This window comes from Salmo salar, chromosome ssa15 (assembly GCF_905237065.1).
Source record: "Salmo salar chromosome ssa15, Ssal_v3.1, whole genome shotgun sequence".
In the NCBI taxonomy this organism is placed as follows: domain Eukaryota; kingdom Metazoa; phylum Chordata; class Actinopteri; order Salmoniformes; family Salmonidae; genus Salmo; species Salmo salar.
Window position 1 is genome coordinate 96,082,484 of NC_059456.1, and position 26,788 is coordinate 96,109,271.

Here is a 26,788-nt window from a genome sequence, read left to right on the forward strand (position 1 = left end):
ACAGAGGGGGAGAGAGAGAACCAGTGAGAACCTCAAGGCCAAAAGATAGAGGGCTAAAGAGAGCTAGACCAGGAGGAGAGAGACAGAGAGCGTATCAGACAGGCTTAGAGCTAAGCGTACCTGTTGGGTGTGCAGAGAGACAGCAGCACGGTGCTCTCCCAGACCAGAGAGCAGTAGAGCTGACTCAGCTTGTTGAGAACACTCAGACCCAGCTGGGAGCCCCACTGGTTCACACTGATGGCTCTGATCTCACTCTGCACAACACACAGGGGAAGGTTAATGAACACACCTGGGCACAAAAATACCAAACCACTCACAGTCAAGCAACTCCTTCCCAACAATGACAATCCACAGAGGTGGTGCGCTCTAAATCCACAGAGGTGGTGCGCTCTAAATCCACAGAGGTGGTGCGCTCTAAATCCACAGAGGCGGATTGGTTGGTTGATTATATGCTGCTGACATCATTCAATGAATTAAATACAAACATCAACCTAATCTACAGCCTCTACTTTGTGGGCTACAGGTGTGGAGTGACATAACTTGAGGTCCTTGCTGATTGGTTTACAGGCATCTTACCTGCCCTACCCTGCAGGTGTGCACGAACATCAGGATATAAGCGTGTGCGGCGGTGAGCGCGTGCAGCAGTGGCGTGGCGCGGGCCGACAATGTGGCGTCGGCCACGTGACCGGCGGTGGCGAGCTCTCGGAGCAGCACGGAACCCCCGGGGACCTCGATGGGGCGGTGGAGCGGCTCGAGGGCCGACAGGATGCTGTCCAGCTGACACAGCCCCTCCTGGAGCACCTTGGGCTCATGGGACAGCGTCTGGGGACCACGGGACGACACACCATGCTTCAGTGTCAATACAGCACAGTCACAGGGAGAGACTGAATGGTTACATTTAACAGGTCTCCCTGGAGTTTAGTCACAACAGTCAGAGAACCTCAGAAATATAAGCCTACCATCAAAATACCACAGGTTATATATTCTAAAGAGTCTATAGTCCATTTTCCAGCTCTGCTTGAGATCAATCACTAACAAATTCACTGAAATCATATCCCCACATCTCTTAGTCTCACCATTATGGAGTTGCAGAGCCCAGCTACAGCCTCCCATCATAACCATCCCAACTCCATATCCCCAGTGTCAGGTCTCACCAGTATGGACTTGCAGACCCCGGCTACAGCCTGGCAGGCAGCTGATGTGGGGAAGTCGATGGGCAGGTTAGGCAGACCCAGGATGGAGACCAGGGGCAGGAGACCCTTCTGGTTGACAAACTCCTGACAGTGGTCGTCTGTCGTGTTGTTACTAAGGATCGACTCCACAAACTTCATCTGGGAAGAAACACAAAAGGGGAATGGGGCAGTATTAGGGGCTAGGGGGCAGTATTTTCACGGCCGGATGAAAAACGTACCCAATTTAAACAGGTTACTACTCTGTCCCAGAAAACAGAATATGCATATTATTAGTAGATTTGAATAGAAAACACTGACGTTTCTCAAACTGTTTGAATGGTGTCTGTGTATAACAGAACTCATATGGCAGGCAAAAAACCTGAGAAAAAATGTAATCAGGAAGTGGGAGAATTTAGAAATGTCGTTTTTGTTTTGAATCCCTTGAAAAACTACAGTGACATAGGATTTATGTTACACCTAACTCTTCCATTGGCTGTCAACAATCTTTATGAACTGGTTTCAACCGTCAGCTGTTACCGGGCAGATCATTTTGCCTCAGTCAATCATTGGCCAGTCTGAGGAGAGGTGTCTTATGATGCGCGTGCACGTGACGTCATCATTTTTATATTTTTCTTCTGGGATGAATAGCTATTGCCCGGTTGTAAAATTATCGCAATTTTACGTAAAAAAAATACCCTAAAGCATTGATTGTAAACATCGTTTGACGCGTTTCTACAAACGGTAATGGAACTTTGAACATTTCGTCTATGGATTTGCGTCCACGCCACATGGCATTGTAAAGTGTTCTGGATGGGTCAACAAAACGGATGTATTTGGACATAAATGATGGACTTTGCAGAACAAATGAACATTTCTTGTGGAAGTGGGTGCCCATCCGAGTGCATTCCGCTGAAGATCAGCAAAGATAAGTAAATATTTCGAACATATTGTTAGAGATTTGTCGACGCCGTGGTTGTAGGCTAACTGTATAGCTTAGCATTGAAGGCTAACTGTATAGCTTAGCATTGAAGGCTAAGTTCTGTACTCAGAATATTGAACAATGTGCTTTTTCCGTAACGTTATTTTGAAATCTGACAAAGTGGTTGCATAAAGGAGAAGATTATCTCTAATTCTTTAAATAATTGTTATACATTCTTTCAACGTTTATATGAGTTCTTCCGTAAATTAAATGTGCCTATTCACCGGGAGTTATGGGGAGAAAACATTTTCTGAACGTCACGCGCCAATGCAAAAATTGGGTTTTTGGATATAAATATAAACTTGATCGAACAAAAAATGTATGTATTGTCTAACATGATGTCCTAGGAGTTATCTGATGGACATTGTCAAAGGTTAGTGCTTAATTTTAGCTGTATATCTGGTTTTGTGATGGCTATCGTGCTTGGAAAATTGCTTTTTTTTTTTGCTGAGGTGCTATGCTAAAATAATCTAATGTTTTTCTTTCACCGTAAAGCCTTTTTGAAATCGGACAATGTGATAGGATTAACGAGTAGAGTATCTTTAAAATGCCGTATAATACTTGAATTTTAATTTTGAGATTATTTTGTTTTGAATATCGCGCCGTGCTCTCTCACTGGTTGTTGTCCAACCAATCCCGTTACCAGGATTGTATCCTCAAGAGGTTTTAAAGGGGTAAGGAATCAAATATAATTTTATTGCAGTAATATGAAACAAGCAGTAATATCTAACAAGACACATCTAAAAGTATAATAACGGAATTAAGAAATATTGAAATATTAGGACGAGCAATGTCGCAGTGGCATTGACTAGAATACAGTATATAGACATATGAAATGAGTAAAACAGTTTGTAAACATGAACCTTTTCACACGTACCAACAAACGGGTGTGATCGTTGTATAGTTCTATAGTGGTCCCTGTAGCATACGATCAAACCGGTGTTTTTAAAACGCCTGATGAGAACGCTTACTTACAACATCCATTTTCGATTGACGCAACACTTCTTTCCACAGAAACATTTTGCACAAACACAGTCCTTACAAAGTTATGTCCAGAATGTGATCGGTTTATTTTTGGATGCAATGTTCAGACATTCACAGAAATGGCTACAGCGTAACACAATCTTCCAAACCGGAAAATGTAGGCTACATTTGTCCTCACGCTAACCGAGGAAAGATTGAGTATTTTGTATAACTCAAATATGACTCTCGGCTGACAGAAACTACAATATGAATTAGCTAATAGCATTACTATTTATAATTAATCACATCACGGGTGAGCTCACCATTGATCGAAATAATTGAGTGAAACACGTTCTAGAAATGGAAAGTAATCCAACAACGGGTAGTTTTTGCGCGCCGGAATGTTTATTTTTTTTCGCATCAACCAAAGATAAGAGACAAGATGAGATTTGTCTGTTTATAGTATGCATGTTGAAGGGGGTGTGTCATCTACGATCATCCACTTCCGGAAGTTCACCCAAAAGAAGAGTGAACCCTTCCTTCACCTCATTATAACATCTTCGGTCTGACAGATTACGTGACACCCAGAATGCATTGTATAATGTCAACAAACATGGCGCCACACATAGCTGGCAAATAGTTTAGCTCATTATCATCAGTACAACCTTAAATTATTTTACACACATCGGTGCCCATTACAATAGATGCAACTATCGGAATGCATTATTGTCACAAGTACTTGAAAACATGAATAAAACTGTAAATACATTATGCTCCATATATACATACGCGCCTACAGTAGAAACATAATATACAGAAAATAAGGAACTTCCTATCAAAGTAACACACACACATATCCAAAGTTATCATTTGTAAGGAAAACAACAAGGAAGGCAAAGCGACCGCCAGCAAGAAAATGTTCCAATTCTTGGAAGACTGCACAAATATATGCATACTTGATCTGCGCAAACATGAGTGAAGTGTGTTAGGCTCTCCTCAAAGACAGAAGTTTAGCCTACTCAGTAAAGTCTCAAACAAATTGTTTGCAACGCTGAAATCGGCTACTTCTATGTGAATTAATGAGGCGGCGGAACACACCTCAATTCAAACAGTTGTTAGAAAATAATTTGAAATTGACAAGTTGAAACATAGCCAAAAGATATCTGGCAGGCAGCGCGTGTTAACTGTCCCATTGTGTTATAATCACATTTTGCAACAGTGAGTGCATTCTAACATCACGTGCATAAAACGACTCACGCTGGGGCGACCATTAGATATTTGGAACTCACATGTGAAAAGGTTAAAGTGACCAGTGATTCCATGTCTTTGTACATAGGGCAGCAGCTTCTAAGGTGCAGAGTTCACTAACCAGGTGGTAGCCGTCTAGTGACTGAGTAAGCACGTCCCAAAAAGTGATAAAACGATAGTAGTAGTAGTAGTAGAGTCTGCATACCGTTATACGCTCCCAGAAGTCATTATTTTGTACAAATGTTCCGATTAATTTGGAATAGAGAAATGTCATAATGTGATCTTGCCTGTCATCACTTCATTGACAATTTTAGGTGAGTAAAGGGACTTGATTTAAGTGTGCCTTATTGCAGGTATCATCACATAAAATAACCAGAGAACGTGCATCAACACACGTACCACATTCAGAATGTAATCCATCAGAGGAATCGGTATCCTCTCTTCAGTGCCAACAACCCTATAGGAAAAATGACAAAAACACTATTATCCCAACTCCCGATCAAAAATGTAACAAAATGTAAATACATAAAATGATTTATAAATAGATTATTTTTTTATATCAGGAGCAATAAATCCTGAATTGATCAGGAAGAATCACATCGCTGATTTGGAATGTCATACAGTTCAACTGGCACTGACTGTCTGTTGCTCTCTGGTTCCCCCTGCTGCTGGGTGAAGGTATGGAGCGCCTCCTCTTCCTCCTCATCTTCGCTGGAAGCCTCTTCGGCAGCGTGGGAGGAGCGGGCGGGGGGCGCGGTGACAGTGCCATCAGTCTTCTGGATAGAGGGCTTCTGACAGATGTACTCCGGGGCTCGGCCCAGGTTACATATCTCCTCCAGTAACTGGGAGAGGACAGTTTACCTTTTAGTCATTTAGCAGACGCTCTTATACAGAGCGACTCATTCATCTTAAGATAGCTAGGATATCACAGCAAGTACATTTTTCCTCAATAAAGTAGCTCAGCAAAGTCGGTGCTGGCAAGATAAGACAAGTTCGAGTGCTGGTGAAAACAAAGCAAGGGTATTTGTTTTGAAGAGAAGACAAGTGTGTGTTAATTTACCATAGCGTAAAAACCCCTCCAGGGATAAACAATAAGTTGTTCCTGTTCAGATCACATGGCCCAGGTTACAGAAACAATCATGTTGTGCTAATTCACTATGCAGTTTACAAGGTTAATCTATATGATTAGGGTCCTAACACATGACCTGAACCAGTTGAACTCTGTGCCCTAGTTAAAAGCTACAACAAGACCTCAGTTTTTCCTGGTCAAGTCACATGCGGAGTCAAAACTAGAAGTCCAGACATGAACAATGGTAGGGATGGGCATTTGAATGAGTGTCTGAGAACATCACTAAAATCATTTTGAGTAATTGAGTACTCACATGTTACCGTGAAACGGGTTTGAAGGCCAAAAAAGTTTGCAGTATGCTAAAGGTTGTTCCAATGACTGGTGGTTCTGATACACAACTTTAACATTGTCACTGCACTTGACATACTCCAAACAATAAACATCTTACAGTTGGAAATTGTGCCTGTGCTTATACATTTAACCTGCTAAAATAGTTATTTGTAAATTGAGTACTTGTATTTGATTATTAGTAATCAAATGCCAACCTGTACTGGAGAACTCACTCCTATCCCTGCTCAATGGTGCTGATCATTTCAGTTTTTCCAGGCCTCCTGTACATGTCATTGTAAACCCACCTTGATGATGGCAGTAGTGGCGTCAGTCTTCAGAGTGGGTTGGTGTCTCATCAGTTCATCCACAGCACTGCCCAGGTTGGACGCTGTATCTCCTGTACACACACAAACCAGCATGGTTACATAAAGACATCTGCATCAACAGTGTCGCCATACTACACTGAACAAAAATATAAAAGTGTCGGTCCCATGTTTCATGAACTGAAATAAAAGATCCCAGAAATGTCCCATAGGCACAAAAAGCTTGTTTCTCTCAAATGTTGTGCACAAATTTGTTTACATCCCTGTTAGTGAGCATTTCTCCTTTGCCAAGATAATCCATCCACCTGAACGGTGTGGAATATCAAGAAGCTGATTAGACAGCATGATCATTACACACGTGCACCTTGTGCTGGGGACAATAAAAAGCCACTAAAATGTGCAGTTTTGTCACACAACACAATGTCACAGATGTCCCAATTTTGGAGGAAGCGTGCAATTGGCATGATGACTGCAGGAATGTCCCCCAGAGCTGTTGACAGAGAATTGAATGTTAATTTCTCTACCATAAGCCACATCCACCGTTTTTGAGAATTTGGCAGTACATACAACCGGCCTCACAACCGCAGACCACGTATATGGCGTTGTGTGTGCGAGCGTTATTTTGATGTCAACAAGTGTCGCGTGGTGGCCGTGAGGTTATGGTATGGGCAGGCATAAGATATGGATAACAAACACAATTGAAATTTACCAATGGCAATTTGAATGCACAGAGATACCGTGACAAGATCCCGAGGCCCATTGTGAGGCCCATTTTTGTTTAAAGTATCTTTGACCAACAAATGCATATCTGTATTCCCAGTCATGTGAAATCCATAGATAAGGGCCTAATGCATTTCTTTCAATTTACTGATTTCCTTATATGAACTGCTGCTCGGTAAAATCTTTGAAATTGTTGAATTTATATTTTTGTTCAGTTCTAAATAAACAGAGTACAAACTAACAGACAACTAGTTAAAGCTCAAACCAAGTTAATTCACCCACTGAGTCAAACAGCTGAAAAGACAAAGACATGTTCCCACCAGCACCAGTATTTATACACCCTTTAGGCTGAGTCTCCTCCTTTCTCTAAACACTACATCTTTGTTGCTAGGCAGGAAGATAAGTAATGTGGGTAATAAACGGTTCCTTCTCCCTTCACATGACCTGACCACAGCCCCCATTCCTCATCCACACTTACCTGTGACCACAACTATGTGATTGTCTTTTTCCCTTAATTAGTAACTCTACAAGCCCCTGGCTCTTATCCGACCTCCATTACAATATACATTCCTCATACATGTAACCATTAACTTCTAGTGTAGCAGAAATTACAACCCAACATTATACATTCCTATAACAAACACCTATTTTTCAACAGAGTGAATTGTCCCCCAATATACTAGCTTCCTTTAAGTTAACACACCTCTCTTAAAGGTCTCTCTTGCCATACTAGATTGCAATAACTAACTAACACACACACACACACACACACACACACACACACACACACACACACACACACACACACACACACACACACACACACACACACACATCCAACTCACCCAGAGGGTCAGAGCTGCGGCGTCGTCTCATGGCAGGCAGGTAGTCAGGTGACAACAGCACTTTGAAGAGGCGTTCAAAGGGCTGGCATTGGACGAAGGAGTGCAGGCCTCGCGCATTCAGGCACAAGGCACTGAACACGTTAGGGAGAGAACCAAGCACCTCCCGGGTGGCCGGGACCTGCAGAGAGAGAGACTGTGAGAGAGAGAAAAGGGAGAAAGAGAGAAAAAGGGGAGGAAGAGAGAGAGCGAGTGAGAGACAGAGTGGCGAGGGTAGGGAACAACTGGGAGGAAGGGGACTGGGGAGGGAGGAAAGGAGGGTACGAAGGGTAGGGGGAAGGGAGGGTACGGGGAAGAGAGGGTGAGGGTACGAAGGGTAGGGGGAAGAGAGGGTGAGGGGAAGAGAGGGTGAGGGTAGGGCACAGGGAACCAAAACGTAAAGGCAATCAGGAGCAGGGGGAAAACAGAAGGAAAGAGTGAGGGAGGAAAGGAAGCGGTGAAACCAAGGAGGGAGAATGACTGTTTAATGCAATGCTGTGTGACAGAGAGGAGATGGAGGGCAAGATGAAGACTAGGCAGTGTAGGCTCTACATCCACTGGCTACGCCGGTGTTAATGTATGACCCTGCTGAAAAAGAAAACGGGACATTTAAACATGTCAAATGCGCAGGAGAGGACAAGAGGGAGATGAGAGGGTGAGCAGTGAGAGAAATGAGGGGGGGGGTCCACTGAGCGACTGAAGAGGGAGAGAAAAGATTGAGAAGAAAGAAAGAGTGACCCCGCATTGACACCAGCGACAAACTTTCCCTCGCGCTTATCAAAGCCAACCTGCATTGACGACTATGGAGTGGTCTGAATGCAGGGTGAGCTGAGAGGGGATGGAGTGCTGTGGGACTCACGTCTTTGATTAGCAGGGCATGCAGCATGACATCAGTCAAGCCGTTATCCTGCAGGGAGGAGAGCAGAGATGGCTCCTGGAACACAAACACTGTCACCACCTCCGTCGCTGTGGAAAAGGGAGGGAGGGAGGGAGGGAGGAGAGAGAGAGGGAGTGTGTTTAAAATCAGAGGACAAAAACTGCCTCTTATCAACATGGCATAATGTATGCTTTGATGGACTTCGCAGAACTGTCTCAATGATCAAGTGATATTAGTAAACATACTACACATTATAATACATGTCATATTAGATTCCTCTGAAGCATGTTGTGTGACTTGAGTACTCACCCAGTAGGAAAAGAGAAGGTCCATAGTACTCTGCATTACTGATGATGTGCTTGAGTGAGGTAGGCAAAGACCCGTCCATGACTGGAGAAGAGAGGCCGTACAGAGACCAGGAGGTTAGTCAGGCAACGTCCAGGGGGCATTCATACAATACATTTCCTATTATCCAGGGCGACTTCCAGTCAGTGCATGGGGCGGCAGGTAGCCAAGTGGTTAGAGCGTTGTACTAGTATCCGAAAGGTTGCAAGATCGAATCCCAGAGCTGACGAGGTAAAAATCTGTCGTTCTGCCCCTGAACAAGGCAGTTAACCCACTGTTCCTAGGCCATCATTGAAAATAAGAATTTGTTCTTAACTGACTTGCCTAGTTAAATAAAGGTAAAATAAAATAATAAAAAAAAGAAAATAGGACCAGTTTCCCTCAGATAGCTTAAGTCTAGCGTCTCTCCATTGATCATGCTTTTTAGAGTGTGGTTATCATAGCTCACTCACCGTGACGGATGCCATCAGAGAAGGCAGGGTCCTGGATGGCTTTCTTCAAGAAGTTCAGCATCGACTTCAGCAGAGCTGCTCTCTGGGGAATACACTGCAGGCCTGGAGGGAGAAAACATATGGGAGATGGAACACATAGGAGTGTGAGCGCCCGTGTGTGTGTGCTCGCTTGACTGAGCGTATGATAGTCTAAGCTGAGAATGTTTGTTTATGTGCGTTGCTATGTGAGTGTGTACCTGTGCGGGGCGTGCTGGCAGTGCTGCTCTGCGCTCGGTGTTCTGTCTCAGGTCTGGAGCCAGAGGACGTTGAGGGACCAGGGCTGCTCTCCATCCTCTCTTCTGACACTGTTAAGAGGACAGTTTTAGCAACCACAACACAAAACAGCCAAACCACACAGCCATAACACCCGAGGGGCCAGGGTTCCAGTCTGGAAGCATGGTTTCAACTGCTTCTACAGTTTTGCCTCGGTACTGCATAGGGATGTACATTGCGGTCAATTTTGCTGTCAACCAACTGACCCTCATTAACCGGTTACCAAACTCTAAAAAAATGTATAAACAGTAAAATGACGTGACCAACAGAAAATACTATCAGAGAACTGTATATGAGATTCTTATTTCTCCGCCCTAGCAATGGTAGTCTTCCCAAGGCTGTAAGGCAGGCAACATAGAAACACATCGGGCTTGTTTTGGACAGATTTTGGTCAGAATGAAAGCTCTCAGTTCACCTCTCCCTCTATGATACTAAGCATGCATAGAAAAATGTCCAGTCTTTCTTCAAGAGCTTAATGAAAACATGTAACAAGAGCAAGCCAATTGTCTTACAGTCAAAAAGCTAAAGCCTATTAGTGAACATGTCACTTCTGTAATGAAGCAGCTAAGTCAATCAAACAACGCAATTCCCTGGGAATTTTTATTTAATTTTTTCTAAACCTAATGCGAGCAGATGTGACAGAGGTGGACCAGGATTGGTTGCTAATATGACCAGGATTGGCTGCTAATATGACCAGGATTGGTTGCTAATATGACTAGGATTGTGCCCTGGGCTTCAGGACAGCGAAAGAAAGTTGATATGATAACCAACAGAACAGGAGAGAAATGCTGGTTGACCTGTGTCATTATTTGAAGTAAAGCTTTCAGATAATTCCTGCCTCAAGCTCACATTGCAAAGTGGTGGGTGATGCACTGATAGCCTGCCTACCGTTGACTATAGCCTATGTAGTCGAATGGCAAACGGGAGGCGCACTTTAATTACCAGTTGAGATTGTGAAATATTTAGAATTGTTATTGGTTGAGCAATGACAGGGCTTACAAATGCACGTTTCACTCCAGTGAGGAGTTACTCTGGCTCTGTCTGATAGGTGATAGGATATTCATGTATGCTGTGGGCGTGATAAGATGCATGACCATAATTCCACAAAATTATGCAAATGAACCTAGAGACCGATAAGCATGACTGGTCAAATCTACATCCTTATATTTAACTGACGCCCGGCCCAGAAAGACCATTTCCATAGACGGCCACAGAAAAGTCAGATAGTCATTTTTCTAAAAAGACACATTAGTCATCACCTTTGTGCACAAAACATCCATTAAATGACTCCAATAATTGTCGCTGAGGCCGATTTTTTTTCTTCTTATTCAACACTGACAGCCGAAGATATTAACATAAACTCAGCAAAAAAAGAAACATCCTCTCACTGTCAACTGTGAGATTTTCAGCAAACTTAACATGTGTAAATATTTGTATGAACATAAGATTCAACAACTGAGACATAAACTGAATAAGTTCCACAGACATGTGACTAACAGAAATGGAATAACGTGTCCCTGAACAAAGGGGGGGGGGGGTCAAAATCACAAGTAACAGTCAGTATCCGGTGTGGCCACCAGCTGCATTAAGTACTGCAGTGCATCTCCTCTTCATGGACTGCACCAGATTTGCCCGTTCTTGCTGTGAGATGTTACCCCACTCTTCCACCAAGGCACCTGCAAGTTCCCAGACATTTCTGGGGGAATGGCCCGAGCCCTCACACTCCGATCCAACAGGTCCCAGACGTGCTCAATGGGATTGAGATCTGGGCTCTTCGCTGGCCATGGAAGAACACTGATATTCCTGTCTTGCAGGAAATAACGAACAGAACGAGCAGTGTGGCTGGTGGCATTGTCATGCTGGAGGGTCATGTCAGGATGAGCCTGCAGTAAGGGTACCACATGAGGGAGGAGGTCTTCCCTGTAACGCACAGCGTTGAGATTGCCTGCAATGACAACAAGCTTAGTCCGATGATGCTGTGACACCGCGCCAAGACCATGACGGACCCTCCACCTCCAAATCATTCCCACTCCAGAGTACAGGCCTCGGTGTAATGCTCACAGTCTGCTCCAGCGATGGTGGGTTTGTGCCCATAGGCGACGTTGTTTCCGGTGATGTCTGGTGAGGACCTGTCTTACAACAGGCTTACAAGCCCTCAGTGCAGTCTCTTTCAGCCTATTGCAGACAGTCTGAGCACTGATGGAGGGATTGTGCGTTCCTGGTCTAACTCAGGCAGTTGTTGTTGCCATCCTGTACCTGTCCAGCAGGTGTGATGTTTGGATGTACCGATCCTGTACAGGTGTTGTTACACGTGGTCTGCCACTGCGAGGATGATCAGCTGTCCGTCCTGTCACCCTCTAGCGCTGTCTTAGGCGTCTCACAGTACGGACATTGCAATTTATTGCCCTGGCCACATCTGCAGTCCTCATGCCGCATGCCCAATGCACGTTCACACAGATAAGCAGGGACACTGGGCATCTTTCTTTTGGTGTTTTTCAGAGTCAGTAGAAAGGCCTCTTTAGTGTCCTAAGTTTTCATAACTGTGACCTTAATTGCCTACCGTCTGTAAGCTGTTAGTGTCTTCACGACCGTTCCACAGGTGCATGTTCATTAATTGTTTATGGTTCATTGAACAAGCATGGGAAACAGTGTTTAAACCCTTTACAATGAAGATCTGTGAAGTTATTTGGATTTTTACAAATTATCTTTGAAAGACAGGGTCCTGAAAAAGGGACGTTTCTTTTGTTGTTGAGTTTATATTCATCCAGTGTCTGCCATGTTTTTGGATGACGTCATCACTGCTCCCTGTGCGCATGTCATGTTGGTCCATATAAACCAGATTTAAACACGATAGAGTCCATGAATCAGCATTCCGCGAACCTGAGTAGATTACCTTGAAAACAACAGTCGGACATCTTGGTCTGCAGTTCATTTTATCTCTCAAGTATAACACCACCACACCCAGCCACAATGCCATAAGACCACAGCCATACCACTACAACACAACAGCCAACACTGGATCTATATTATCACCCATAACAAAGGCAAGGAAAACATGGAGGCCATTTAACTTCTTACATTCTAGTTTTGGGAATTGATTAGTTTGTTAGTAATGACCATAACACAACACGTAGCTAGCTAACTATTATAGAACAATCACTGGACAGTACCTCCACATACAGTTTAACCCTCAACAAATGTCAATAAAATGGATCTATATTGACTGACCAAAACATGGTAACATTTTTAGACTAACACCTTATAACCATGTTGATCAATTCATATGGTCTCTTCAACTAAATGTAGGCCTATAGCCCAATGTATGGAAGAGCTGATTGACAACAATAGAAAATAAAAAGGAGCCTACAGCTTTCTGACTGGCCATCCACGTCCGTGTCCATGTCCTCAGATTCCACGGTAGAGTTGGGTCTCTGGATCTTTGGCTTGATGACAAAAGGACACTCTTTTCTCGACAGGTCCACCTCATGCTGCACAGAGAGACAGAGAGAGTGAAAGAGTGGGAGGGAGAGAGGGAGAGAGGGAGAGAGGGAAAGAAAGATGAGGGAGAGAGAGAGAGGGAAAGAGTACAGGACTTTGGCACACGGTTGTTCCAGCAGAGACTCTGAGCAGAGTACAGAGCCCCTAGAGAGCTGCGTCAGATCCCAGGCAGTTAGGTGCGTCGTCACCCACTCAGGTTATTTATGCAACACATTTATTATTTACCAGGTGGGTCACAAAGGCCCCCAAAAGCAACTTCCAAGCCCTCTGGCAGCAACATGTCAATTTAAACTAATAAAAGCGTTTTGGCTCGGGGAAACATATAGGCACAGGAGCCTGCCCTGAATCTAGAATGCTAGGTGTGTTAGGGGTATACATGTGTACAGGACCCTACCTCCAGCCTGCTGATGAAGATGGTAAGGCCGGTATGTGACTGGAAGGCTGCCATGTCCAGGTTGGTGATAAGGTCCACCACTCGAACTGCACGCGTGACAAACGTGATCTGGTCCTGCTCGTCCCCCAGGAACTTGATCACCTACAGAGGAAGGGAGTAAGGGAGGGGAGAGGGAGCTGAGACTGTGCGCATACAAACACTATGGACCAGACTCCCAGATCAAGCCTATTCTTGTCTTAGAAAACAATTAAGCTCCTCTACATGGAGCCTTTTAGTGCAGAAGGGGGCTTAATTGGCGTACCTATGGGGACCATAAGCAGGAAGGATATATTTAGGTCTGTTCAGCATTTATGCAGAGCAAGTGAGTATGCTGGACATAAACAGACTCTGTGGGCGATCAACAGATCTTCAAATTGTCACACACCTGCGCAGCATACGTACATAGTGAAACCAGGCCAGCTCAGCAGAATAAAAAAAGGGTGAGTAGACGCCAGGTCAGAGGTGACAGTGTGTTTCTTTACCTTGAGCAGGGCTTCCATCATCCCACAGGAGACCAGGGCCTCCCCCCCAGCGTCGTAGCTGGCCAGGTGGTAGAGGAAGGAGAACAAAGCAGTGGCAAACTGGTGCGGGTACGGCTCCATCAGAGGGTCTGAGGAGAAACGCCCACCGCAGGTTAGAGGCACAGTCAGTTCAACGGTCACTTCAATCAATTATTTTTGTTGCAGGCCTTTCGGTGCAGTTACCCATTTGTTTAGGCAGCCTTGCTTCCTAGAGCTGGGTCCATCAACCTCTACTGGATTCTACTCAGTCGCACAGACAGGCATAGTGACGGGAGACCAAAATACCCATCTTGTCTTGAAGAATAGTTTTTAAGAGTGTCTTTTCAGAGCTTTAGTACAACAGTCATATCCGACCATAACACCAACTCTGAAGATGTGTTACTCCATTGTTTGCACCTATCTAACTAAGTGGCTCTGGATAAGAGCGTCTGATAAATGGCTAAAATGTAAAGGCTTGTGTTCTCATTGGACTGGCATCAAAACCAGTCCAAGTTCAAATCGATAGACCACTCACCGATCATGGCCTGTATGCAGTTGCGCACCAGCACAGGCAGGAAGCCGTGGTAGGAGGCTGTGCCGGTGCAGTCGATGATGTTGGACAGCTTGGGTGTCCTCTCCAGGTGCACTATGGATGTTAAGGTGCGTAAAGACGCTGCCTTTATGTCCTGAGGAAAGAGACAGGGTATTCATGAAACTAAAGAACTGCATAGAGGATTACATATAGGTCAAAAGGTATGTTTTCCTGGACTTTCAAGATATCATTATTTCCAGGACTGTCCATGACTGTGGAAACTCTTTAGGGACATATACAATGCTAAGACAATCATGATTGTATTGTCATGCAATTCCAAAAACATTGGACAAAATCTGACCACATTGCAATCATTAGCTACATTAACTACAATCCAGTGACATCTGATACTGGTCAATAATATGACATGATTGCAATTTCACACCTACTATTGGTATGTGACACAGACTCACCAACCCATTAGGGGCAGAGGACAGCAGGATAGACAGAGGGGAAAGGAGAGGGGGAAAGGAGAAAAGGTCATTTCTTACCACAAGCTGTCTGTCTGTAATCTGTAGCACATCTACCAGCTCCTCTATCAAGCCGTTGTAGAGAATACTGTTGGCCGACTCCTGGAGTGCATTGGAGTACACTGCGGAGGGAAAGAACCCCACAATTCAAATAGTTACCACGCAAACTCATTTCAAAGAGTGATCGACATGTAATGAATTGACTGTATTGATCCCCAGAGGGGAAATTGGATTTGATGCATCAGACAGACAATACGGACACACAGGTAAACATCACAGAGACATAAGCACCGATGACCACCTGAACATAGAACTTGGAGGTGGTTGTAGAAAACCACCATGTCATTGGCGGTGAATGACAGTCTGAGTCTGGAAAAGCTCTACATAAATCCAACAATTATAACCTCTTTTGAACTATATTGAGGCAGCACACACTCCTTCCCTCCCTCTTACCCAGTATAGAGATGGCGTGGAGCCTGGCCTGCACGGCCTGTAGTCTCTTCTTGTGGTTGGAGAAGCCATGGGCCAGTCTGATGTGTGTGAACAGCAGGGTCTGCTTGTCTTTAGGGATGTTATACATCACCGTCAGTGACTCCATGATCTCACTGGGACTCTCAGAGATCTGGAAGAACAACATAGAATATCAGGAATATGTGAATTTGGCCTGGGGGATAGGTTGGTTTCTTTAATATGAATGTAGGATCAATGGAAGAAAAGCAGCGAAGTCCTAAACAACTTAAAAAGGTAAATTGACTTTTGTTCAGTATTCGGTAAAATTCATTAAATGCTCTGAGAAAATAGACAACATTTGTCCCTTACCTTGTCGAGCTGTTCGATGTGAATGTAGTGTAATGTGTTACTGCTGGTCTGTCGGGCAGAGAGAAAGTTCACAAATGGTCAATAAATCCACTCATAACAAGACATGACTTACTAAAGACCAGGGACATGCATTAGTCGCACACTAATATTTGTTTTCTGGCACAGTACAAGGAAATGTGTCAGTCTTTACCTTCCTCTCCACTTTGACCTCAGGGCCAGGTTCAGCATAGAACTCAAAGTGCAGTGTGGTGGCACTGGGAGGGTACTTCTGCTCAGGTCACCACAACAGGGATGGGGATGCCAAGAGAAGAGATGTGGAAAGAGAGGGGAGAGAGGCCAAGAGAAGAGATGTGGAAGGAGAGGGGAGAGAGGCCAAGAGAAGAGATGTGGAAAGAGAGGGGAGAGAGGCCAAGAGAAGAGATGTGGAAAGAGAGGGGAGAGAGGCCAAGAGAAGAGATGTGGAAAGAGAGGGGAGAGAGGCCAAGAGAAGAGATGTGGAAGGAGGGGGAAAGAGACGGGTGAGGGATGCAAACAGAGGATAGGTGAGTCGTGGGGGCGGGGGGTTGATAGAAACGAACATCATCAGTATCATTTGACAGTCATAATGGGAAATGTAATCATTACAAAGCAAATGAGCTGATTGTCTGGAGACAGCAAGCCTTTATAGATTGTGACAATGATAAAGGTTCAGACTCACCGTCATAGGCAGGTCCCTGCAGCACTCGGCCAGACCAAAGCCATTCTCCTTTCCTCCCCAACTCTACAGGGATAACGTCACACATCAGACCACCTATCCAAATCACTTCATTACCTAGGCTAAACATCAAGGCAAATACATTAACAGACAATCATTTTTACTCTACTGCTCTATACAGTTGGCCAGTTGGTTTTGAAATACAACACCAAGTGCTAACATCAAAATAAGCTGTTGCTTGCATGTTGAAAACCAGTAAGACTGAAAGCCAAAAACAAACGGCTATGTCACTCATTATCAAAGTTAAGTCGGTTTAACATGGACATGCAGAACAAAAGCATCAACAAGCATGTCTTCATCAGGATATCTGATAACATGTTCTCATTCTGCCACCTGTACGGTACCTCAGCCAGATGTTGGAGGCGTGCCAGCAGAGGGGTCCTCTTGTCAGAGCCCAGTCTAGTGATGTAGTTGGAGCGTTTACTGAACACGTACAGGAGGTTCAGCACAGACAGCACCACCTGCATGTCACATGACGCTAACAGGGTGGTCAAGTGCTGTGAGGAGAGAAAGTGAAAGACTGATTGGCTCATTCCACCTATGTTTGTGACAGGTGCATCACCCAGAGAGAAAGAAACTGTTTATTAATTTAACCTTTACTCAGGACACATTATGGCAATGCGTTTCCTGGATTATCTTACAAAGGCACCAGAACTGTCCATTTAAACCAAGAGATCAAACTATTTTAGGTAGGTGGGTCCCAACAGAGCTAAGCAGGGAGGCCCACTTCACCCACACAACAGAAGAGGAAACCACATCATTGTGAACAAATGGGTTGTGTCAGAAGGGAGAAAATGTTTAAAGGAAGTGAAAAGGGGAGGCAGCCTGAACATGAACTTGTCCAATAAGTGGTCCACAGTTTAATATTCAGTATGCCCTACTAAACTATCAGATCCTCCTCTCCACCCTCTCCGAGTTGGGCATCTCCGGCGCGGCCCACGCTTGGATTGCGTCCTACCTGACAGGTCGCTCCTACAAGGTGGCGTGGCGAGAATCTGTCTCCGCACCATGCGCTCTCACCACTGGTGTCCCCCAGGGCTCTGTTCTAGGCCCTCTCCTATTCTCGCTATACACCAAGTCACTTGGCTCTGTCATATCCTCACATGGTCTCTCCTATCATTGCTATGCAGACGACACACAATTAATCTTCTCCTTTCCCCCTTCTGATAACCAGGCGGCGAATCGCATCTCTGCATGTCTGTCAGACATATCAGTGTGGATGACGGATCACCACCTCAAGCTGAACCTCGGCAAGACGGAGCTGCTCTTCCTCCCGGGGAAGGACTGCCCGTTCCATGATCTCGCCATCACGGTTGACAACTCGTGTCCTCCTCCCAGAGTGCTAAGAACCTTGGCGTGATCCTGGACAACACCCTGTCGTTCTCCGCTAACATCAAGGCGGTGACCCAATCCTGTAGGTTCATGCTCTACAACATTCGCAGAGTACGACCCTGCCTCACACAGGAAGCGGCACAGGTCCTAATCCAAGCACTTGTCATTTCCCGTCTGGATTACTGCAACTCGCTGTTGGCTGGGCTCCCTGCCTGTGCCATTAAACCCCTACAACTCATCCAGAACGCCGCAGCCCGTCTGGTGTTCAACCTTCCCAAGTTCTCTCACGTCACCCCGCTCCTCCGCTCTCTCCACTGGCTTCCAGTTGAAGCTCGCATCCGCTACAAGACCATGGTGATTGCCTACGGAGCTGTGAGGGGAACGGCACCTCCGTACCTTCAGGCTCTGATCAGGCCCAACACCCAAACAAGGGCACTGCGTTCATCCACCTCTGGCCTGCTGGCCCCCCTACCTCTGAGGAAGCACAGTTCCCGCTCAGCCCAGTCAAAACTGTTCGCTGCTCTGGCACCCCAATGGTGGAACAAGCTCCCTCACAACGCCAGGACAGCGGAGTCAATCACCACCTTCCGGAGACACCTGAAACCCCACCTCTTTAAGGAATACCTAGGATAGGATAAAGTAATCCTTCTAACCCCCCCCTTAAAAGATTTAGATGCACTATTGTAAAGTGGTTGTTCCACTGGATATCATAAGGTGAATGCACCAATTTGTAAGTCGCTCTGGATAAGAGCGTCTGCTAAATGACTTAAATGTAATGTAATGTAAATGTAAACATGACCCTGGTTATTGTGTCAACTGGAGAGTGGTCCTACTCCTACCTCTATAGAGCTGTAGAGGTGCCTGGAGAAGCTGTACTCGATGAGCAGGGCAGTGAAGTTGAGCACGGCCAGCAGCAGGGCTTTGAGCTGCCCGTTGTCCGGCCGGTCACACACCAGCAGCCAGGACATGTTCTCCACCGTCTGACCCGCGTCACACAGGATCCCATCGAAACGGTCCAGCAGGTCCACCCAGTGGTACAGCTCACACTGAAAAGGAGAGGGGCAGGTGAGGACTCAAGAAATAACTTTAGATAGAGCTAACATTCTGCTGATTGAGCATCAACACCTGGGCCACGTTCAGCAGACAAACGTTGTGGAACTTTATAGATAGAAAGGTCATGAATATAGCTGTTACATGTCAGAGGATGGTTTGTTCTACAGCCCAGGTGAACGAGAATATGTCCCTGGTGACGCCAATTCAGGGTCATGTCAGTACAATACAGTGCTTGTTTCCCAGACCCAGATTAAGCCTGGTCCTGGACTAAAACGCATAATATTACATCGAGGAGGAAGATTAAAACGGTTCAGAGAAACCTGAAACATTTCTATACATTTACCTGATCAGGTAAAGTACTGCCTATGAATGAAATTGTGATCTAATACAAAGAATGAACGTCACCCAGAAGTTTGACATTAACAAATACATTTGCAAAGTGCCTCTCCCTCCTGCTCACCTTGCCAATATTCCAGGTCTTGATGTGCTGCAGCTCCAACAGCAGTTGCTCGTCGCGGCATCCCTTAAGCTTCTCTATGAGCGTTCTGCAGTCCGCAGGCTGTGAGGAAGAGAGAGCAAGAGAGGAGGGAGAGAGGAGGGGGAGACTGTAAAGGACGGAGAGTGCAGGCCCGGGTCCAACACGAACTACAGACAGAGACAACATTGAGATGCATACTCACAGCTTCAGTGGGGGTTTTCTTTAACTTGCTTCTGTCAACCTTCATTGTCAATATCTTCTATCTGATGCTCCTGTTGGAATGTAGAACATAATAGATTAACATGCAGTCTGTAGAAAAGCAATGCATGTGTGTTTCCATGGAAATTGTGCTGTTGTGTACAGTTGCATATTTAGGCCTTACATCTAGTCTAGCAACAACAAATGAGAAGCTAAATAGTAGACGGTAAGTTTAATTGATTTCAGACTGAAATGGAGCTTATGCAATGGGTATTTTTGAGAAGATAAACAATATACAAGTGTCACTTACAGTTAAGTAATTTGGCAATACCAACTTAACAGCATGTTTCATTCACAATGCCTAAAACAAGAGAAAGACAGTCATTCACATTATAAAGACAAAGGCAATATGAAAGACTAAAAATTATTTTCTCCTGTGTCAAGGCACTAACTTCCCTACAAGCCTGTCAACACTTGTAAGAGGGAGAGAATAGCTGGAAGTTTAAAATACACTTGTCTAACCATAACTTACACATTTAGACATTAGGCCCTAATCAAAAAAACATCCCTCCCATTAAAAATGGCTGTCTCTTGTCCAACCAGGGGTCATGTTAATGCAGAATTCTGCGTTTGTCCATGACGAAAAAAGATCATGCATAAGAAATATCTTGCTGCATTTTGTAAACGCATATCTATAAGGCTTCTTATTGTAATTTCTGCTCTGCATCAGACTAATTTGACACTTCAGTTGCACTTCAATCGGATGAGATCTATCAGCAGACAGCTGATGTCTGGCTACTTTTCTGTGGTGCTTTTCTTGGTGTTGCCTACTTTTCTCAAGTGAAATGCAAGATTAATTTTAAGCAAAACATTAGGAAATGTAGCTGGCTGCATTATTTTTATGATAAACAGAAACATGGCAATTTTTCATTGTAAGCTCATTTACTTGTGTGGCTGCTAGCCAAATAGCGTTGCACTTCTGTTGTCATCTGATGAAAATTAAGCTATTTTATGCCGAATGTGTTGCAATAATGTATTTTCTGTTAAGGAAAATTATAGTTGCACGCCCCTGATCACTCCATTGAAGTAAAAAAAAAAATATATATATATATATATAAATAAAAACACAGGTGAAATGGTTTAAAATGGTGATTTTTTGGATGGTACGCGTTTGAAAATGTATTTTTCTGAACTCTAACGCGAACCCTGCCAACACAGACAGACAGAACAACCAAGGAGGGCCTAGCTAGGAAAATCTATTTGCTCAGTGGTGCAGACTCCAATCATTACCCTATACAATTAGGTAACAGTCAGTAGTCTGGACACAGCTTCTGAGCAAGACAGCCAAGTGTGGGTTCAAAAGTATAGGCCTAAGGACAGTTGCGCATCCACACAGTTCCAATCAATACAATGTTGAGAAACATGGCACATTTCCACCAGTATATCTCTGAACAACATACTATCAAACATGGGTCATTTTCACATTATCTCTCTAAGGCTTGGTTCACTACAAACCCCAGACAAATCAGAAAGACTATTGTTGCCAGCTACCCTCAACCTGTTTGCAATTAACTGGATTCGGGGGCTTTGCTCAGCTGGTTCCAAGCATTTGAAAACCTTGCTGATACATTCTCTTGATGAAGAAGCTAACTAGTATAGTAGCTATATTAATCTACATTACAACATAACTGAATAGCTGAATGATTCCCGCACAGAACTAGTAAAAAATATCACACGTTACCAGTTTAATGTCTCTAACCTGTCAAGGGAAGTGCTTTAAAAGCATTCAAACGTTTGCATTTAAACTACAATGAATGTTGACCAATAGACCGTAGAATCTGAGAACGTCGCAATTGGCTAACTAGCTAAGTTACTACATTTTTTAACAAGGTGAGTATGGCGAACTAACGTTAGCTATCTAGCTAACATTAACGTTCTCTACATACCGCGGTCATACTCAACGTAACAAATGTGCTAGCTAGCAACCTAGTCTAACACCAGACAAGCATGTTGCTATCCAAAACAAAGCTGACGTTATCAAATAAAGCATACACGAAAACAGCATCAACCAAATGGTAGTTAGGCAACTGTTAGCTAGCTAACATTACTGTAGCTAGGCAGCTATTGCGGTAAGGAAATTATTAGCTAGTTAGCTAAAAAAAAACGGGAGAGTTCACTAGCTAACGCGGCTAACTGGCTAATGGAGAAAAAAGGCGGTTAGTTAGCTAAACTGTAATCATAAATATGTATTGTTTACCTCATCGAAAGAACATGAGTAAATTCGCGTTAAGCCAAAATGTCCGGGTAGGAGGTTAGTTAGCAGCTAGTTAGATAGCTGGGTGACAGTGGGTGAACTGGCTAACGAGCTACTTCAATCAATATTGCTTTTGAGGATGTCAACACACATCTAATACTCGAGGCAATATCAAATAAGACGTATCTAACGAAATGTGTGGTAAACTAGCTAGCAAATTAACATGCTATGCTAAGCCTAGCCTATTAATGACAAGTTGAGAGATTCAACCGCCGCTACCGCGAGTATTTTCCCCATTCCTCAAACGGTTTAACACGCCGTTAAATCTAGCGCCCGGCTGCAGTAGGCCTCACAAGAAGCCCGTACTCTCCTGTCCTGCATCCTTACCAATACACAAATACACAAACCGTACACACAACTCACTAGCTGGCAACAGTCACACCCGACCAGGCGTGAACGAATCAGTCGTTTATGTTTTACCATAGCTCCTCGAAAAATATTATGCTTGAAGTGGATAAAAAGACGCACTCACTTACCGCGCTGGCTAGCCGGTTGGTTAGCTAGCCGAAACGTATTATAACCAGCTGAATCATTCCCTCATACGGACCTAACGTGACAGCGAGTTGGTGGTGTATTTCAGTTTTAGTTAATCAAATTTGCGTAGCTAGTTAGTACCGGTGATAGGAGATGGGCGTTCATTTCTCCATCCCTCTAAAACATGTTCATATTTTGTGTATGAATGTCTGCTGCAAGTTTCTGTACAAAAGTTAAATACAAATATCTCAATATTTTCCATTGTAACTGCATAAACGTTTAGGATTTGAATTCCTGTGTGTTACTCAGTATAAAAAAATACTTTGGGGTGGAGATTTTTTTCTTCCCACATCAAGTATTACTGTCTGAAAATAGTAACTATCAAAACACCCCCTATTGCCTTTTATAGAGCACTGACACACATTTCATTAAGCCCCTATCCAGCAACCACAAAATCTCAGCAACCAAATTGTGCCTATATTGTCTTTATCATAAGAGTTCTATCTATATATCTTCTATTAACACAAGTCACCATCCATCCCCACTGTAACTAGGGTAATATTATCCTCTGAATAAGCTGAAGGTACCAACGTAGTCAGAACCCGTCTCCACTATCGTTTAGCAAGCAGCACTTCATAAATGTAAAACATCAGCGGATGAGCAAACATACTTTTGGCATTTTGACAGGAAATCCTGTCAGTCTATGTATACATCTCCAATCTAGTGAAATGTATTAGCTGAACGCAATTAACTGTTGGGTTCTCTTATATTTGCCAAAGCAATTGCAGCATTAAGGTGAGGCCAGACTGGCCCATTAATTTAATCTGTATCTGTGATTTCAAATGCTTTCACAATGGGAGCCGCAGCTGAGATGATCGGTCCATATCCTTACAATTTCAGTGGTTTCCTCTATATGCATTCTTGGCCAATTATTAGTATTGGCCAAGAATGTATTGCCCCCCCCCTTCAGCCAATTAGTAAAGAGGGCATTTTATATATCACACACGGACCAAAATACATTCATTCTAATATTGTCCATTCTCCATGTACAGTCTGGCCTCAACCATAGGGCGTTTTCACACATAATTCTGAGCTATAGGTTAAATCAGAGTTAGACTATTTGTTACATTGTATTTTCCCCCCACAATTTGGTCGGGTTGGCTTCACATTGCCAAATGTCAAACAAACAAAATCATGTGTTTATGCTAGTAATTTGTTTACTTTACACAAAATGCTCACGTTAAATCCATTTATGATTATCATGAAATTAAGCATCACTTGCATCCCAATCTTCATATTAATTTGGCCTTCCAATAATAACAGGAAATAGCATAATAGCTGCTCTAACTGAGGTGAAATGGCTATATTCAGTAGCCCATTTCCCCGGGATATGAAATTATGATGATGTATGCATTTCATCAAATGATCGCAGTCAAACAACCAATAATATAGCTCGCCTCTGGTTCTTTTCCTGTGTTTGGTACAGACTGCCTTCTCACCTGGCGCGAACCGCATCACGGTACAAATGGAATTGGACTGAGACCACCCTTTTTGAGAGAACCATGGTGCGTTGTTTAGTGCGCTTCGGAGCGCAGATAGTTTCGACTGGTGTGAACACTAACCAAGCTAAAAGGGGTAAATTAACTCCAAACCAATTTTGTGTGAAAGCCTCCTTAGAGCCCTGCAGCAAGAAGGATAACCACACTGTGACAGGAGGATGTCAAAGGCAAACAATGGTCTCTTGAAGACAGTGGAATACATAAAAGCAAATCACTGGAAGAATCTCGATCTGCCGCTGTTTGTCTGACATCAATTAGACTGCATTGCTATTCAAATGGCTTTCTGATGGTCAAAATGCTTTTAGCTACAATTCAAAGTCAGATGAAACATGTAAGTATACAATATTCTCAAGTTCATCCCCTAGTTATTTTAGTTAGATAAATAGCATAATAAAATGATGGCAGAAGAACGACAACTTTGTTAGAAGAGATTAATACTTATAGTAAATTATAGTAGTTTACAATACTACCAGTAGTTGGTACATACCAGAAATTGCTTTGGTTCACTAGTGCCACCATCATTTCCTCCTCCTTAGCATAGTTTTGTCTGGTCTCATAAACAATCTGAAAGCCTAAAAACAAGCACATCTATTGAGCAAAATGTTGTTGTTTTTTTGACAGCTGGGCTCCTGTGGGGACATTCCAAACTTATAGATGAACAAAAAACAACTAAGACAATGGTTGGCCTACCTATTCAAATGAAGCTGAAGGGTATGAGGGAACTGTCATAGATTGGGCGGCAGGTAGCCTAGTGGTTAGAGCATGGGGCCGAAAGGTTGCTTGATCGAATCCCCAAGCTGTAACCGAAAGGTTGCTAGATCGAATCCCCAAGCTGACAAGGTAAAAATCTTTATTTCTGCCCCTCAACAAGGCAATTAAACCACTGTTCTTAGGCCATCACTGTAAATAAGTGACTTGCCTAGTTAAATGAAGGTTAAAAAAACAAAATGTAAAAGCAAATGGAATATTGTACGGCAGTTTGTGATATTGGATGAAATCTTAATCTAAAGCTCATGAGAAATTTAAAAAAGACTGGGCTTATTAATAATCAGATATGAACTACTCAAATGTTACTGACTATTCACACAATGTCAACAATATATAATTTTATTTCAAATCCAATGGGCTGATCTGACCTAAATCAACCTCTACTTACTAGTAATAACTGAATGTGTGCTGGCTGTTCTGTTCCGTTCTGAATACCATTTCTAGGATCTCCTCGTAAAACAAACGACCTGTCAATCAAAATACCGGCATAATGTGATGTCCAGCCCTAGCTAGCCTAGTAACTCGCTAGCCTCTTTACATTGGTGTCGGTTTTCTGCTAAACTTTCATCCGCAATCTCGACTAGCAGTAGTAGTTAGTCGTAACGGGATATCTGATTCTCTGCCGCTGAGGTTCGTGTTTACATGGTTAATCGACTAACTCATTGTAAATCTCAAAGCAAAGGGCATCTGCCTCTTGCAAAATGCCTTTACCCTACACAAACTGCAGCTAGGTTAGCTAGCTTTTCATAAAACACGCAAGTTGCAGTGTGTTTGTAGCGCGTGTATAGCGCACCACAAAGACAGAGTTTATTTAAATTATCTTTGCCACAATGGTTTTTCACTCAGTGGGACCAAAGACAGAAAACTCTGGTGGAACTATGTATGCATGGTCCATGGCTAAATTAATAATGGCGGTTCACACAGCAGAATGTCCGTATTTTAGCCTAAAACAACGCGCATTTCAGACCCCTGCTTAGCACTATCAAACCAATATGAACCGTTTTTAAAGACTCCTAATTTAAAAAATGCATCATACTAGAGCCCAATGTTAACGAAGATATGCATATAGTTACTTACCTTAGATGCGTGTAAATTTCACTTCTCCATCTTGCACTAGCGAGCTGGGTAGGTTTGAATCTCGCGAGAACAACTGCGCTCCCTACGTAAGCTAGGGGCTTTCTGGCGAGTGTCTTGCAGGAGAGAACGACTACCCCTCATGTCATTGAAGCCACGGTAGTTCACGATCGACCGCGGTACTGTAGGCATTGTTAGCGGCAAACAGGATCCCCGATATAGTGAATGGAAAATGGCAAACTTCGTGTAAAGAACAACATGTTTAGAAGACAATCATGGTACCAATAGTTGCTTCTAATACACCAGATGTATATCCTTCAACCGATTATTTAAAAATCACACACAGAAGTAAGGATAATTTAGTTGCTAATGGCAGCATGCAGTACCCCAGTCGACCTTCAATTTGAGTTAGACAAGGAGAGGTGGCAGCACTGAGCTAGCCTGCAACGTCACTTCCCGGAGTAGCTCAAACTGCGCATGTTCTTCTTCAGTGGGGTTTAACCGCGGTTGGCATCCAATATGTTGCATTACTGCCCCCAACTGAACGATAGTATATAGAGCCATTACACTTTGTGATACAACATGGGAAAAGGGAACCGTAAAATATATATATATATATTTTTAATTTATATATATTTTTCATTACCTAACTAAATAAAAATACCATTTTCCAGTACACGACACACTGACGTTACGCATAGATGCGCGCGACTCTTGGCGGCAGTAAGAAAGCCATCACCATCTGCACTCATTCAACAAAGGCTAGGTTTACATTTTTATTATTTCTAAACAAAATAACTT

General features: G+C 43.6%; 1 protein-coding gene across 16 annotated transcripts in view; it reads right to left on the reverse strand.

The window, feature by feature from the left end:
• LOC100380641 (E3 ubiquitin-protein ligase HUWE1) overlaps positions 1-26,374 on the reverse strand; it is an 87,742-nt gene extending 61,368 nt beyond the window's left edge. For 6 of the 16 annotated variants that reach the window (XM_045696355.1, XM_045696348.1, XM_045696352.1 and 3 more), the window contains exons 1-27: positions 25,991-26,373; positions 24,633-24,717; positions 20,109-20,159; positions 19,803-19,872; positions 19,583-19,681; positions 18,909-19,115; positions 17,082-17,234; positions 16,681-16,743; positions 16,174-16,251; positions 15,984-16,031; positions 15,618-15,786; positions 15,186-15,286; positions 14,638-14,788; positions 14,085-14,212; positions 13,564-13,704; positions 13,039-13,159; positions 9,596-9,703; positions 9,360-9,461; positions 8,872-8,952; positions 8,545-8,651; positions 7,650-7,842; positions 6,067-6,158; positions 4,984-5,204; positions 4,762-4,819; positions 1,155-1,331; positions 577-822; positions 121-254 (exon numbers count right to left, since the gene is read on the reverse strand). In XM_045696355.1, coding sequence (XP_045552311.1) covers positions 121-254; positions 577-822; positions 1,155-1,331; positions 4,762-4,819; positions 4,984-5,204; positions 6,067-6,158; positions 7,650-7,842; positions 8,545-8,651; positions 8,872-8,952; positions 9,360-9,461; positions 9,596-9,703; positions 13,039-13,159; positions 13,564-13,704; positions 14,085-14,212; positions 14,638-14,788; positions 15,186-15,286; positions 15,618-15,786; positions 15,984-16,031; positions 16,174-16,251; positions 16,681-16,743; positions 17,082-17,234; positions 18,909-19,115; positions 19,583-19,681; positions 19,803-19,847 — 3,023 coding nt within the window. In that variant the 5' untranslated portion in view covers positions 19,848-19,872; positions 20,109-20,159; positions 24,633-24,717; positions 25,991-26,373. Of the gene's footprint in view, positions 1-120; positions 255-576; positions 823-1,154; positions 1,332-4,761; positions 4,820-4,983; positions 5,205-6,066; positions 6,159-7,649; positions 7,843-8,544; positions 8,652-8,871; positions 8,953-9,359; positions 9,462-9,595; positions 9,704-13,038; positions 13,160-13,563; positions 13,705-14,084; positions 14,213-14,637; positions 14,789-15,185; positions 15,287-15,617; positions 15,787-15,983; positions 16,032-16,173; positions 16,252-16,680; positions 16,744-17,081; positions 17,235-18,908; positions 19,116-19,582; positions 19,682-19,802; positions 19,873-20,108; positions 20,160-22,055; positions 22,414-22,588; positions 22,698-24,632; positions 24,718-25,990 lie in introns of those variants that run through there. The other 10 variants (XM_045696354.1, XM_045696346.1, XM_045696356.1 and 7 more) reach the window with 7 other exon arrangements.
• Between the last annotated feature and the right edge of the window lie 414 nt (positions 26,375-26,788).